The sequence below is a fragment of the Equus asinus genome, chromosome 19 (assembly GCF_041296235.1).
Source record: "Equus asinus isolate D_3611 breed Donkey chromosome 19, EquAss-T2T_v2, whole genome shotgun sequence".
Lineage (NCBI taxonomy): Eukaryota > Metazoa > Chordata > Mammalia > Perissodactyla > Equidae > Equus > Equus asinus.
The window spans coordinates 978,456-991,204 of NC_091808.1; the positions used below are offsets into that span (position 1 = coordinate 978,456).

The 12,749-nt window shown below is 57.5% G+C and overlaps 1 protein-coding gene across 6 annotated transcripts in view; it reads right to left on the minus strand.

Moving 5' to 3' along the window:
* Nucleotides 1-11,165, minus strand: part of D2HGDH (D-2-hydroxyglutarate dehydrogenase) — a 37,491-nt gene extending 26,326 nt beyond the window's left edge. The window contains exons 1-2 of one of the 6 annotated variants that reach the window (XM_044751523.2): nucleotides 11,049-11,165; nucleotides 7,499-7,866 (exon numbers count right to left, since the gene is read on the minus strand). In XM_044751523.2, the coding sequence (XP_044607458.1) occupies nucleotides 7,499-7,856 (358 nt within the window). In that variant the 5' untranslated portion in view covers nucleotides 7,857-7,866; nucleotides 11,049-11,165. Of the gene's footprint in view, nucleotides 1-7,498; nucleotides 7,867-10,830 lie in introns of all 6 variants that reach the window. The other 5 variants (XM_070489164.1, XM_014862639.3, XM_070489162.1 and 2 more) reach the window with 5 other exon arrangements.
* Nucleotides 11,166-12,749: the final 1,584 nt, after the last annotated feature.

Here is a 12,749-nt window from a genome sequence, read left to right on the forward strand (position 1 = left end):
GATCGGCTGTAGCTTCTACACTACTTTTTATATTCTGAAAGCCACTTCTCATTCACTTTTCATCAAATGAGCAATGTTTGCCCAGGGGGCTGGCTGTCCGCCGTCTAGGCCTTCAGAACAGCACAGTCCAGGGACCCTGGTCACCAGCAAGGTTCCTGTTGGTTTCACTCCCTCCCTACGGGGTTCCTCAACAATATTGGTGGACACACTGTGTATCCAGCCCAGAGAATAAAAACAGACAAGATCACTCTCGTAAAGTTTAGCTTTGATGGGGGAAAGGATAATAAAATGAGACAGTCACTCCAAACGGTCCAATATATTAATAACAGGAGCCCACAAAGAGAACGAGGCACAGAGGAGAGAAATCATCAGAGACAACCCGACAAACTGCCCTGGACTGGAGAATATGGGTGTCCAGATGGAAGAGCCTGGGGACTGCCCAAGCCAGTGAAGGGACACAGGTGGACAGGGTCGGGGCGTCCCCCCACGGTTGGCAGCTTTCCCCCAACTCTGAATACCCTCACGGGGCTCTAGGCAGCGGGTCCCTGCTGGTGGACTGCCCTTAGTTCCTGCACGTTCTGTGTCCTGCCCACCGCCCGCCAGCAACACCCTCTGGTTTTTGTGACAACCAGAAAGTACAACCGCCACCCCCGACGCTGCCAGGTGCCTCAGCTCCTGGAGGAGAGCCAGTGTGCCCAGCTCACTCCCGGAACTCTGCCACCGTCACTCGTCACTCGGGAGCAGCTGCTTCCCGCGATTTCTAAGCTCCCCACCACCTTCTCATTTCAGCATCTCTGCTTCCCCTGCAGCCCTCTGAGGGCAGCTGGTTCCTCACCCTCACTCAGGGTGCCACTGAGCTCAGGGTGCGGAAGGTGCCCTCTTTGCCCCACAGCCTCTTCCAGGTGCCAGATGCCCACCACTAACACATCTCGTCCCAGCATGCACGAACCCGGTAGGTGCCCTGGCTCGCCGTCTACCAGCTCCCCCTGGTGACTGCAGGACCCACCTACAGCAGGGGCCAGCAAACCACGGCCCACACCAAATCCAACCTGCTGCTCGTTTTGTAAGTAGAGTTTTATGGAAACAGTCACACTCCCTGGCTTGTGGCTGCTTTGACACGACCACAGCAGAGGCGAGGGGCTGTGACAGAAACTGTGAGGCCGACAAGGCTGAGACATCACCATCTGGCCCTCGACAGGAGCTGGCCGACCAACAGGTGAGACCCCTGACTCCCAGGCTCAGAGGCTGCGTCTCGTCTCCCAAGGGCCTGTCATCCACCCCGAGCCAGCCTCCTAACATCCCACCCCTGGGAATCTCCAGGCCAAGGGTCTCACTCCCCAGACACCATCCACGACCTTCGGGTTTGCTCCCTCAGGACGCCCTCTGCAGTCGTCCATGGCCTCCCTGGTCCTGCCTGCCTGGCCCAGAGCCAGCGGTCTTCATGCTCACCCTGGCCTGGCATCCCCTCCCCTGGGTCACAGTTTCACACCTGCCGCTCCCCCTCTTCCCTGTCCTCATCTCAGCCAACCCATTTCCTATTTCACTCAGAACAAGCCACCCCCACCTGCTCCTGCCCCCACCCACACTGCCTTTCCTCCAGCGACTGGGCACCGGTCCCTCGAGGACAAGGCTCCAGTCCCCCAATTCTGACTGCATCGTCAATTTTCCCTCTCTACCGACCATTCCTGACAGTGCAAGCCTGCTGTAACGGCCACTCACCCTAAAACCAAAATGAAAGATAACCCTCTCTCGACCCCTGTTCCTCGAAGCCCGGCCACGGCTGCCCCCTGGACAGCACAGCACCTCCTGGTCCCTTCCCCTCCTTCGAGCCCCAGGGATGGCTCGAGTGGTGCATTCATCCCTTTCCCGCATGGCCCCCCGCAATGCCCGAGGCTGTCCTGTCTCAGCCTGTCCTGGCATCTGCTCCTGACCCAGGACCCTGCCTCCCGACCTTTCTCCCTGGCCCAGCCACTCCTGCCCTTCACTCACGGCAGACCTGCAGCCCCACACCCCCCAGGCCTGAGGGCCATCTGGACGTGTCCAAACCGAAACGGACGGCTCCTCCCAGGCCTGTTCTGCCTGTCATTTTCCTCGCCTGTTCAGGCCGCCTCCCTCACACCCTCATCAGCACATCCTGGACTCTTCCTTGCAAACACCCAGAACCCAACCACATCTCCCCTGACCGCCCCTCAAAGACTCCTGCTCTCCTCCTGGCTTCCACGACTGGGCCAGGAGAGCCTCACCCCTACACAGCAGCCAGAGTCAGCCCATGACCTTCTAGGAGCTCCCCATCGGCTGGGAGGGAAACAGGACTCACATGGCCCTGGAGGCCTTGATGACCCACCTTCGACTCTCCGAGCATCCCCCTCCCCATTCACTCCAGTGGCACAGGGGTCTCCCAGCTCCTCAAACAAGCCAGGCGTAGCCCTGCTCAGACACTTTGTACTGGCTGTTCCTGCTCCAGGAACACCCTTCCAGATGGCTTCCCCAGGCTCAGAGAAAATGGCCTGTGCTAGGGAAGCCTCGTTGGCACTCTGGGCCACCTGGCATGCAGCCCACCCCCTGTCCCTGCCACTGCCCCTCAGGTGAGCCTCCTGTCCATCTCACTCCAGGACCCCCAACCTTTCACTGGGTGCAGGCACACAGGGAGGGGCTCATAAATTTTGTGGGGCTCATCCATGAGCAAATGGTCTAATTTTTGAAGGAGGAAATGTTTAATAAGTTTCCATTTCAAATAAAAGATCAGTTTTTAAGAAAAGTTGTAAGGTCCCAATCAGCTTTTACCAGCTTATATTTTCTTTATGACTCTGAGATTAAAGTTTTAAATGATCAGAAGTTTAGACAGGCTTTCTCTCCAAAAGAAAGGCACATGACCTGAAGCCATAAAACTCTTTGAAGAAAACATAAGAAGTACGCTCTTTGACATCGGTCTTGGCAGTATCTTTTTTTTTTTTTTTTTAAATTTTGGCCCCTTTTTTTTTTTTTTTTTTTAAAGATTTTATTTTTTCCTTTTTCTCCCAAAGCCCCCCAGTACATAGTTGTATATTCTTCGTTGTGGGTCCTTCTAGTTGTAGCATGTGGGACGCTGCCTCAGCGTGGTTTGATGAGCAGTGCCATGTCCGTGCCCAGGATTCGAACCAACGAAACACTGGGCCGCCTGCAGCGGAGCGCACAGACTTAACCACTCGGCCACGGGGCCAGCCCCTTGGCAGTATCTTTTTGAATGCCATGTCTCACCAGGAAAAAGGGAAACCAAAGAAAAAATAAACAAATGGAACTACATCAGACTAAAAAGCTTCTGCACAGCAAAGGAAACCATCAACAAAACAAAAAGACAACTTAACGACTGGGAGAAGATATTTGCAAACCATACATCTATAAGGCGTTAACATCCAAAAAATATAACGAACTCATACATCTCAACAACAACAAAACAACCCAATTTAAAAATGGGCAGAGGATCTGAACAGACATTTCCCTAAGGAAGATACACCAATGGCCAACAGGCACATGACAAGATGTTCAACATCACTAATTACTAGGGAAATGCAAATCAAAACTAAATAAGATATCACCTCACACCCATCAGAATGGCTGTAATTAACAAGACAAGAGATGACAAGCGTTGGAGATGATGTGGAGAAAAGGGAATCCTCATACACGGCTGGTGCAAACTGGTGCAGCCACTCTGGAAAACAGTATGGAGATATCTTAAAAAATTAAAAATAGAAATACCATATGATCCACCTATTCCACCGCTGGGTATTTATCCAAAGAACATGAAATCAACAATTCAAAGAGACTCATGCATCACTATGTTCATCGCAGCATTATTCACAGTAGCCAAGACTTGGAAGCAACCTAAATGCCCATCAGTGGATGAACGGACAAAGAAGATGTAGTATACATACACAATGGAGTACTACTCAGCCATAAAGGAAGATGAAATGTGGCCATTTGTGACAACATGGATGGACCCTGAGGGTACTATGCTAAGTGAAATAAGTCAGAGGGAGAAAGTCAAATACCGTATGATCTCACTCACAAGTGGAAGATAAAAACAACCACCACCACCAAACACACAGACACAGAGATTAGACTGGTGGCCATATTAGACCATAGAGGGAGGGAGCGGGAGGCGAAAGGGGTGACCGGGCACATGTGTATGGTGATGGATGGTGATTAGTCTTTAGGAGATGAACATGATGTATTTTACAGAGCAATCGAAATATAATGAGGTGCACCTGAAATTTATGTAATGTTATAAAACAATATTTCAATAAAAAAAGAAAAAGAAAGCCACACAAAGGGGTATTTCAACACATATTCAACAAGTCACCTCAACAGACACCCCCTGAGCAGATGCTCTGCACTGGGTCCCGTGGATTCAGAGATGAGTGTGTGACCTCTGCCCCCCAGGACCAGTTCAACTGACCACATCTTATCAACAGAGTAATTCAGAGTGGGTTTTTCAGGAACTGAGACCCCCTCGTCCAGTTCAGGCCAGTTGAGACCACCAACCCATCAACTGGGCCTGTGCGAATGCTCAGTAAGTGAACTTTTTGATGTCAAGAAGCTAAAAACTCCACCCTCAGATCACGGCAATGCCGCCATTTTGTGAACGTGGGTCCCATGGAGAGAACGAAGCTCGACTCCGCTCCTGCAGATCATGTGTTACCTCACTTCTCCTCACCTCCAGTCATCTGTCCCCACACCTCCGACCACCCTGCCCGCTGCCCAGTAAATATCCCTGAGTCCCCATTTTCAGGGAGGCGGACCTGAGATCGATCCTCCCGCCTCCCCGCCCGGCTGCCTTGTGATTAAATCCTGTCTCTGCGGAGTCGTCGTCACAGTGATTGGCATAATCGGGCGGCAGGCAAAAATGAACCCGGTTCAGTAACGAGTGAGCCCCAGCGCTGCCCTCCTGAGCTCAGGGTGGCAGGACGCCAGGAGGGCTCCTCCGTGCCAGCACACAGACACGGGGTGGGCGACCCTGCAGCAGGGAGCTGCCACTGTGGGGCCTCCCAGGAAGGGCAGCTGACCAGAGAGAAGAGGCCGAGAAGGCAGCCAGGCCCTGCCCAGTCACAGTCTCCGCCGCTCTGGAAGCCCTGGGGACAGGAGGACCCAAGCCCTGAGCACCAAGCGTGCTGGGTTCTCACCTCTGAGGTGGGGGCCCCAGTCCCATCTTGCAGGGGTGGGAACTGAGGTCTGTCTGCCCAAGGCCACCCAGGCAGCAGCACCAATCCAGGACTGGGATCTGGCATGGCTGAGCCCAGGGTGGACACCCCACGGGAGGCTGCAGGCCCTGTGCCGGGCGGTGGGCTCTCCCCTGTGGGGGCCTTACTTAGTGGGCAGGGTGGGGCTGGAGGCCCTTCTGCTCATGGGCACTCCTGGCAGTGAAGAACAGCCATGGACTTCCAAGGTCTCCGGCTTCCTCACAGGGAAGAGCCACCTGTTACCTTGATACCGGCCCTGAAATCAGTTTCCCTACATTAAACCCAGCATATATGGGGTTAAAACCAAAACACTCCTTCTCTGCTTACTCCTTGGCTTCCTGGCTCCAAAATCCACTATCCGCCATGGAGACAAATGGCCAAGGACACCCACCTGGATTCGTCATCCAAGGAGCTACAGCCTGGTGGGGAAGCTGCTGACCAGCAAGGTCACGGCTCCCTCCTCTCTGCAGGTAGTCTCAAGGCCCAACACAGGCTGGTGGGAAAGCCCCGACCAGCAAGGCCCTATGCTCCCCCTCCCCTACCTAAAACCCCAAATAAAAACCCTTCCTTTTAGCTTTTCGGGGAGTTTGGGATTTCAGCATTAGCTGCCCTCTCTCCTTGCTCAGTGCTGTGCAGTAATAAAATTCCTCCTTTCTTCCACTACACCTGGTGTTAGAGACTGGCTTGCTGTGCAGCGGGTGAGCGAACTCAGCTCAGGTCAATCTGGTCCCACACCCAATTCCACTTGCCCCAGACTCTGCACCGTGTCCCGTGGTGGTATCTCCAGGCTGCACTCTGGTCTGGAAGCTCCCTCAGGGTTTTCCTGCAACAGCACGGCCCTCGCAGTGTCCGAGTCCCACCACAGCGCACCCCTCCCCTGCTCTCCCTCCGTCCCACATGCGCTGGGCCCAGGCCCAGCCTGAGGCCCGGCTGCCCCGTGTGTCCCGGCATTACAGGTTCAAATACGTCATTCTGCTGTAAACTGCTTGTCTTCTAGCTCTCCTGAAGATTATGGCAAGAACATCGGCTGGCTTTCCTAACTGTCTGAGTGGGTAGGCTGTATTACCTCTGAAACCCTTTCAGGAGAGCACAAAGGGCGTTACCAAATCTTTGTTCTCAAAAGGGCGTGCTGGCTTGAGGAGACTGAGACTCCCTCAGCTGGCGCAGGGACGCATGCCGGTGGGGCCGGGTGTGGTGGGAGGAGAGGGAGGTAGGGGGCGGCCAGACCAGCAGCCCTAGGGCGCTGCAGTGGGAAGAATGGGCCCCCCAAAAAGATACGCCCACATCCTCCCCCTCAGAACCTACAAATGTAGGGTCTTTACAGACGTGATTACGTTAAGGATCTTGAGATGAGATCGTCCTGGACTAGGGTGGGCCCGACATCCAACGCCAGGCGTCCTTATAAAAGGAGCGGGAGATCTGAGAGAGAGACGCACAAGGGGAGGCGGTCACGTGACGAGGGCGGCTGGAGAGATGCTGTCACAGCCAGGGGATGCCTGGAGCCCCCAGGCACTGGTAGAGGCCGGAAGGCCCCTCCCCTGGAGCCCCCAGAGCCCAGCCCCCACCTCGATCCCTGACTTCCGGCCCTGAGCACGAGAGAGAGAACTTCTGTTGTTTCAAGTCCCCCAGGAACCTGATACAGGAGCTGAGAGGAAGCTGGTAGCAAGTGACACACACACCACCCGCCCAGAGCAGCCAGGGGACTGTGCCATCTTTTAATTCGCAGACCTCGCGCGGCACCAATAACTTCTACAAAGTTTGTTCTCAGAACGCTTTAAAATCACCACAATACAGTAGTCTTCCCCTCATCCGTGGTTTCGTTTTCTGCGATTTCAGTTACCCATGGTCAACCAGTCCGAAAACATCAAATGGAAAATTCCAGAAATAAACTATGTTTTAACTTGCCCCGAGTTCTGGGTAACGCAACGAAATCAACACGCTGTCCTGCTCCGTCCCACCCAGGACGTGAATCATGCCTTGTCCAGCGGATCCACGCTGTCTAACCACTTAGTAGCTGACCGGGTCATCAGATCCACCCTTGCGGTTTCGGGTTGGGTGTAAGGTTCCCCACTCTCCGCGGTTTCAGGCATCCAGTGGGGGTCCTGGAACGCACGCCTCGTGGCTAAGGTGGGACCACCGCACAGCTTTTCTTCCGCATAAGAAAGGCGGACGTGAGAGTGGCCCCGTGCTCCTCGCCCAGGTTGGCCGCGGTCCTGCCTCTGCTCCCTGCCCCTTCTCAAGCCCACCCCCTCAGTGTGAGGCGCGAACAGACCCTTGCTCACCTCGCACGGTTCTCAGCCAGTCCACGTTGGACGCCTCCAGCTCCTCCGGGTCTGTGACGACCCTGCCGGGGGTGATGCGTTCGAAGGCGGCCAGGTCTTCCTCGGACACCACGGAGAAGGGCAGCCGCTGCACGGGGTAGCGCTCCCGGGTCAGCATCACCTCGGGGGCACGGGAGGACGAGGAGGAGCCGCCTCTGCGGACCAGAGGGCTGGTGCCCACGGCCCCCCGAGGGCTGCCCGGCCCGGGGGTCCTGGACGCCCCGGCCCATGCGCTCTGCGGCACGCAGGCCCCCAGAGTACAGGCCGCCCGCCACTGGAACAGGCACACGGGCCACCTGGGGACCAGATGGGGCACCATCGCTCTTGCCCTAAAAAGCAAACGATTGGGACTGTAACTCTGGAATACTGTTGAGCGGTGAAAAGCATCTGTCCGGACACAGAGCCGACCCGGCCCCAGTCCACATGAGGTCCAGAAGCAGACGGCGGCCTCCCCAGCAGGGAAGTGAGGAGAGGCAGGGGACACGAGGCGCCGGGAGGGTGGGTCTGCCCTGGTTCCTGACCCAGGTGTGGCCCCCCTGCAGGACTCACCCCTGGGGATCCACTGAGCTCTACACCCCTGGCTAGGGCAGTCCCTGGGCATTAGATTTTAACATTTGCAACAACCGTATCTCCCTTTCAGCCCCTCCTCCCTCAGAACAAAACCAGAATTTCAGGCGCTAAAAGGAAAGGGATGGTTGCCACTAAACTGAACACTTAAAAAGGGTCAACATGGTAACTTTTATGAATATGTTACAAGTTGAAGAAGTGCAGAATAAAAAAAAGAGAGGGTCAGGGCTGGCCTGGTGGTGTAGTGGTTAAGTTCGCACGTTCTGCTTTGGCAGCCCTGGGTTCACAGGTTCGGATCCCAGGTGCAGCCCTAGCACTGCTCATCAAGCCATGCTGTGGCAGCATCCCACATAAAATAGAGGAAGACAGGCACGGATGTTAGCTCAGTGACAATCTTCCTCGGCAAAAAGAGGAGGATTGGCAACAGATGTTAGCTCAGGGCCAATCTTCCTTACCAAAAAAAAAAAAAAAAGAGGGGAAGGGGTTCAGAATTGGGTGAAAGGGGTAAAGGGGCACATGTATATGGTGACTGCCCATGCCCAGCGCCCTATCAGGAACCCCCGTGTCAGTCCCTTTCCAGACTTCAGTCACGCCGCCCGCGAATTTGCAGCTGGACGCCCCTGTGAGACTCTGACGAGTGCGTATCGGGGGGTGCTGATGTCTGTTCTTCATTCTAAAAAAGTACGAGACCGCGCTGAACACCCCGCTTCTCTGGACGCTCCCTTCCTGCGTGGAACCTGCCTTCCCAGGTACCATCCTCACCCTGGCTCAGGTGGACCTCACCTGTCTCTCAGATCTACAGTGACAAGAGATTTTCCCATATTGAGGTATATGGGGTAACTATTCGAGTTCAAAGCCGATTCGGCTTGAGCTGGGAAACCTGACTTACGGCCCACCAGACACACATTGTACATCTGCTCGTCCAGTAAAGGCAGGACTCCCCCTCGAGATAAAGAATGCGTACGCCCCTCCTACGCCCTATGGGTGGCAACGCCCTGTTGCGAACGCACTATTGGCACCCAGATTAGTCCCCTTCCTGGCACCCTGGCCAGTTGACCTGCTAATTTGCAACTGAACGCCTCTTTGAAAATGCATCCTGGGCGTGTTTAATCCATCCTCTTTGTTCTAAAAAGATATAAGACTACCGAAACTCACGCTTCTCTGGAATGCCTTCTAAGGCCTTCCCGGGTTATAATCCTCACTCTGGCTCAGCATAAACTCACCCCAATTTTGATTTATAGGTTGGTTATAGATCATTTGCGTCGACGATAGAATGGTCAGGGGTCATTGTGCCTCAGCGCCTGGCACTCAGACAACCTGAGTCAGCCCCTGGGGCGGTGGTGTTGGCACGGGTTCACACCCGACCTGGGACCTCAGGCAAATGGACAGCCTCTCTGTGCCCGGACACGGCCCCTGCCTCACAGTCGGGTGAGAACTAAAGGCACCACGAACGGCGGCCCTCGCGGTTAGGGGGAACGCGGGGCAGGTGAGCGAGCTCAGGCCAGGACCCGGGCCCAGGACCCCCGACAGGGACCAGGAATTCTGGTTATGGATGTCAGGCCAGCCCACGAGGGACAAGGGTCAGCCGGGCGGGGACTACCAGGCCAGGAAGCACCCCCCAGGGAAGAAAAGGCTCTTCCGGGTCGACCTGAGGCTCCTCCAGGACCCGGAGGCACACCCCCAGCCTCCTCCCCCTGAGGATCCCCCCCAGGCTCAGACCCCTGAGGATCCCCCCCAGGCTCAGACCCCTGAGGAACCCCCCCATCTCAAACCCCTGAGGATCCCCCCCCATCTCAAACCCCTGAGGAAGCCCCCCAGGCTCAGACCCCTGAGGATCCCCCCCAGGCTCAGACCCCTGAGGAACCCCCCCATCTCAAACCCCTGAGGATCCCCCCCCATCTCAAACCCCTGAGGAAGCCCCCCAGGCTCAGACCCCTGAGGAACCCATCTCAATCCCTGAGGAACCCCCCATCTGAAACCCCTGAGGAACCCTCCATCTCAAACCCCTGAGGCGTCCCGAGGCTCAGACCCCTGAGGAAGGCCCCCCATCTCAAACCCCTGAGGAACCCCCCATCTCAAACCCCTGAGGAACCCCCCATCTCAAACCCCTGAGGCGTCCCTAGGCTCAGACCCCTGAGGCAGGCCTCCCATCTCAAACCCCTGAGGAATGCCCCCGGGCTCAGACCCCTCAGGAACGCCCATCTCAAACCCCTGAGGAAACCCCCCAGGCTCAGACCCCTGAGGAACCCCCCCGGGCTCAGACCCCTGAGGAACGCCCCCAGGCTCCACCCCTGAGGATCCCCCCATCTCAAACCCCTGAGGCGCCCCCAGGCTCAGACCCCTGAGGAACCCCCCATCTCAAACCCCTGAGGAACCCCCCATCTCAAACCCCTGAGGAACCCCCCATCTCAAACCCCTGAGGAACGCCCCATCTCAAACCCCTGAGGAACCCTCCATCTCAAACCCCTGAGGAATCCCCCCAGGCTCAGACCCCTGAGGAACCCCCTATCTCAAACCCCTGAGGAATCCCCCCAGGCTCAGACCCCTGAGGAACCCCCTATCTCAGACCCCTGAGGAACCCCCCCAGGCTCAGACCCCTGAGGCGCCCCGAGGCTCAGCCCCCTGAGGAACGCCCCCCAGGCTCGAACCGCCGAGGCGCCCCCAGGCTGGACCCTTTAGGAACCTCTCTGCCAGGCTCCACCCCTAAGGAACGCCCCAAGGCTCACTCTCCAGAGAACCCCCAGGCTCGACCCCGGGACGCTCGTCTCCGAGGACGCCGGGCGCGCGCAAGGCTTCCACGATCACGTGACGCCGCGCAGGGTCCAATCGAGAACTGCGCCTGCGCTCGCTGCCCCCCCAACCCGCTCGCGCCCGCCCGCCGCCCGGGACCCGCCACACCTGGCCCCTCAGCCTAGACCCCGGGGGGTTGCGCGCGCGCACTCACGTCCGCGTCCCCGTCCCAGCGGCCGCCGGGCCTCGCGCCGCCAGAGCCAGAGTGGGCGGGGAGGCGGGACTGAGCCTGCGCACCGGCGCCCCTCCGGCCCCGCCCCTGTGCCCTCCCGGCTCCGCCCCACGTCCTTCAGGCACCGCCCCCATGTCGCCTAGGCCACGCCCCTGCCACGCCCCCTGTGTCCTCCAGCCCCCTGCGTCCTAGTGCAGGGTTCATCTTCCACTGGGCGAGGACAGCGGCCTTGACCCGTGTCCGGCACCGCCCAGCAAGGGTCCCAGCTCCCACCCCTTCCCCAAGGGCCAGCCCCGGCGTGGTCTGCCCCGAGTGGCCTCAGAGGGTAACTCCCCACTCCCTTGTCCTGGGGTGTGGGCAAGGGTTCTCCGCCCCCCGCCCAGGGGTCTCTGGCTCCTCGGAGGGCTCTCTGGCTGCCCCCAGGGACTCAGGCTCCTCCAGGGGCGTCTGGTTCCCCCAGGGACTCTGGCTGCCCCTCCGGTCAAAGATCAGGCATTCCCTGCAGGTTGGGTACCCACTGCAGGCAGAACCCGGGGAGGCTCCGAAAGCCGCCTATCCCAGCAGCGGGAACGTTTTCCTGAACAAAACCCCGGCCTGGGACTCAAGTGCGGGGCCCTCACAGGGGCTGGGCCGGGTGACCCGGGCTGCAGGAAAGGAAGAGCCAGCCTCTCAGGACTGCTGCAGGTTCCGCCTGCAGCCCCGCAGCTCTAACGTGCCCTTTGGATTCTGCTCCGTGGGGCCCGTTAGGCTTTGCCCCCGGAGGCACCGAAGGAGACAGGCAGGGAGGAGGGAACCTGCTGGCCTGAGGACATCCCTGTGGCCACACCCCAGCAGCACTGGAATGCCCAGCCTCATCACTTTCCTCGGGGGTACCAGCAGCAGCGAGGAGCACCCTCCCCTCAGACATCTGAGTCCCAGCTCCATGGCACACCCCCTTTCCTGAGCTCCTGAGGCCCCCGGAACCAGCCAAATAACACCTGTTCCTGGGGTGGCTGAGTCCCAGCCCCGGAGGGGCGCTTGGCCTTCCTCAGAGCCCCTCCTCCAAACTGCCAAATCCAGAAACTCGCACTTCCTCGCTGTGCCACCCCCAGACTTAGGGTGGTAGGTGCTTCCTGCAATTATTCTGTTACCTCAGTGGTCCCTTTTTGCTTTTTCAGCTCTCCAATCCCCTAAACTGTTAAAATAACTAATGCGGTTTCTGTCTTCCTGATACAGTGCCTGGTACCCAGAGTAGGTTCACCTCCCACCCTCCGGCTCCTGCTGGTCTTCCTGAGGCATCGCCAGTACTTGCCTGGCTCACCCAATTCCGTATGTCATCAGCGGAGCAGACAGGAGGGACACTGTGTGGGATGCTGAGATAACGATTTGCTGTCTGGCCAGCAGAGAGCAGGAGAGTTCCCATGACCCTGAGGCAGCACTGAAGGTGTACCGAGCTGAACAGATGCATGGCGGCGATCCTGGCCAACTGGCATGGACAAGCCCGTGCCAGATCAGTACCTGCAGGTCACGTGCCAAGAGGGTGCTGACTGGCAACAGTGGTAACAATGCCATGTCTGGAACAGCAGCTGCAGCTGGGGTCATCCCCTACGTCTGCAATAAACTATATTGCCTAAGATCTGCCCAGGTTCTTCACAGGTAAATTAATGGGATGTGCTAAGTACACCACCACTACATCTTCCCAAG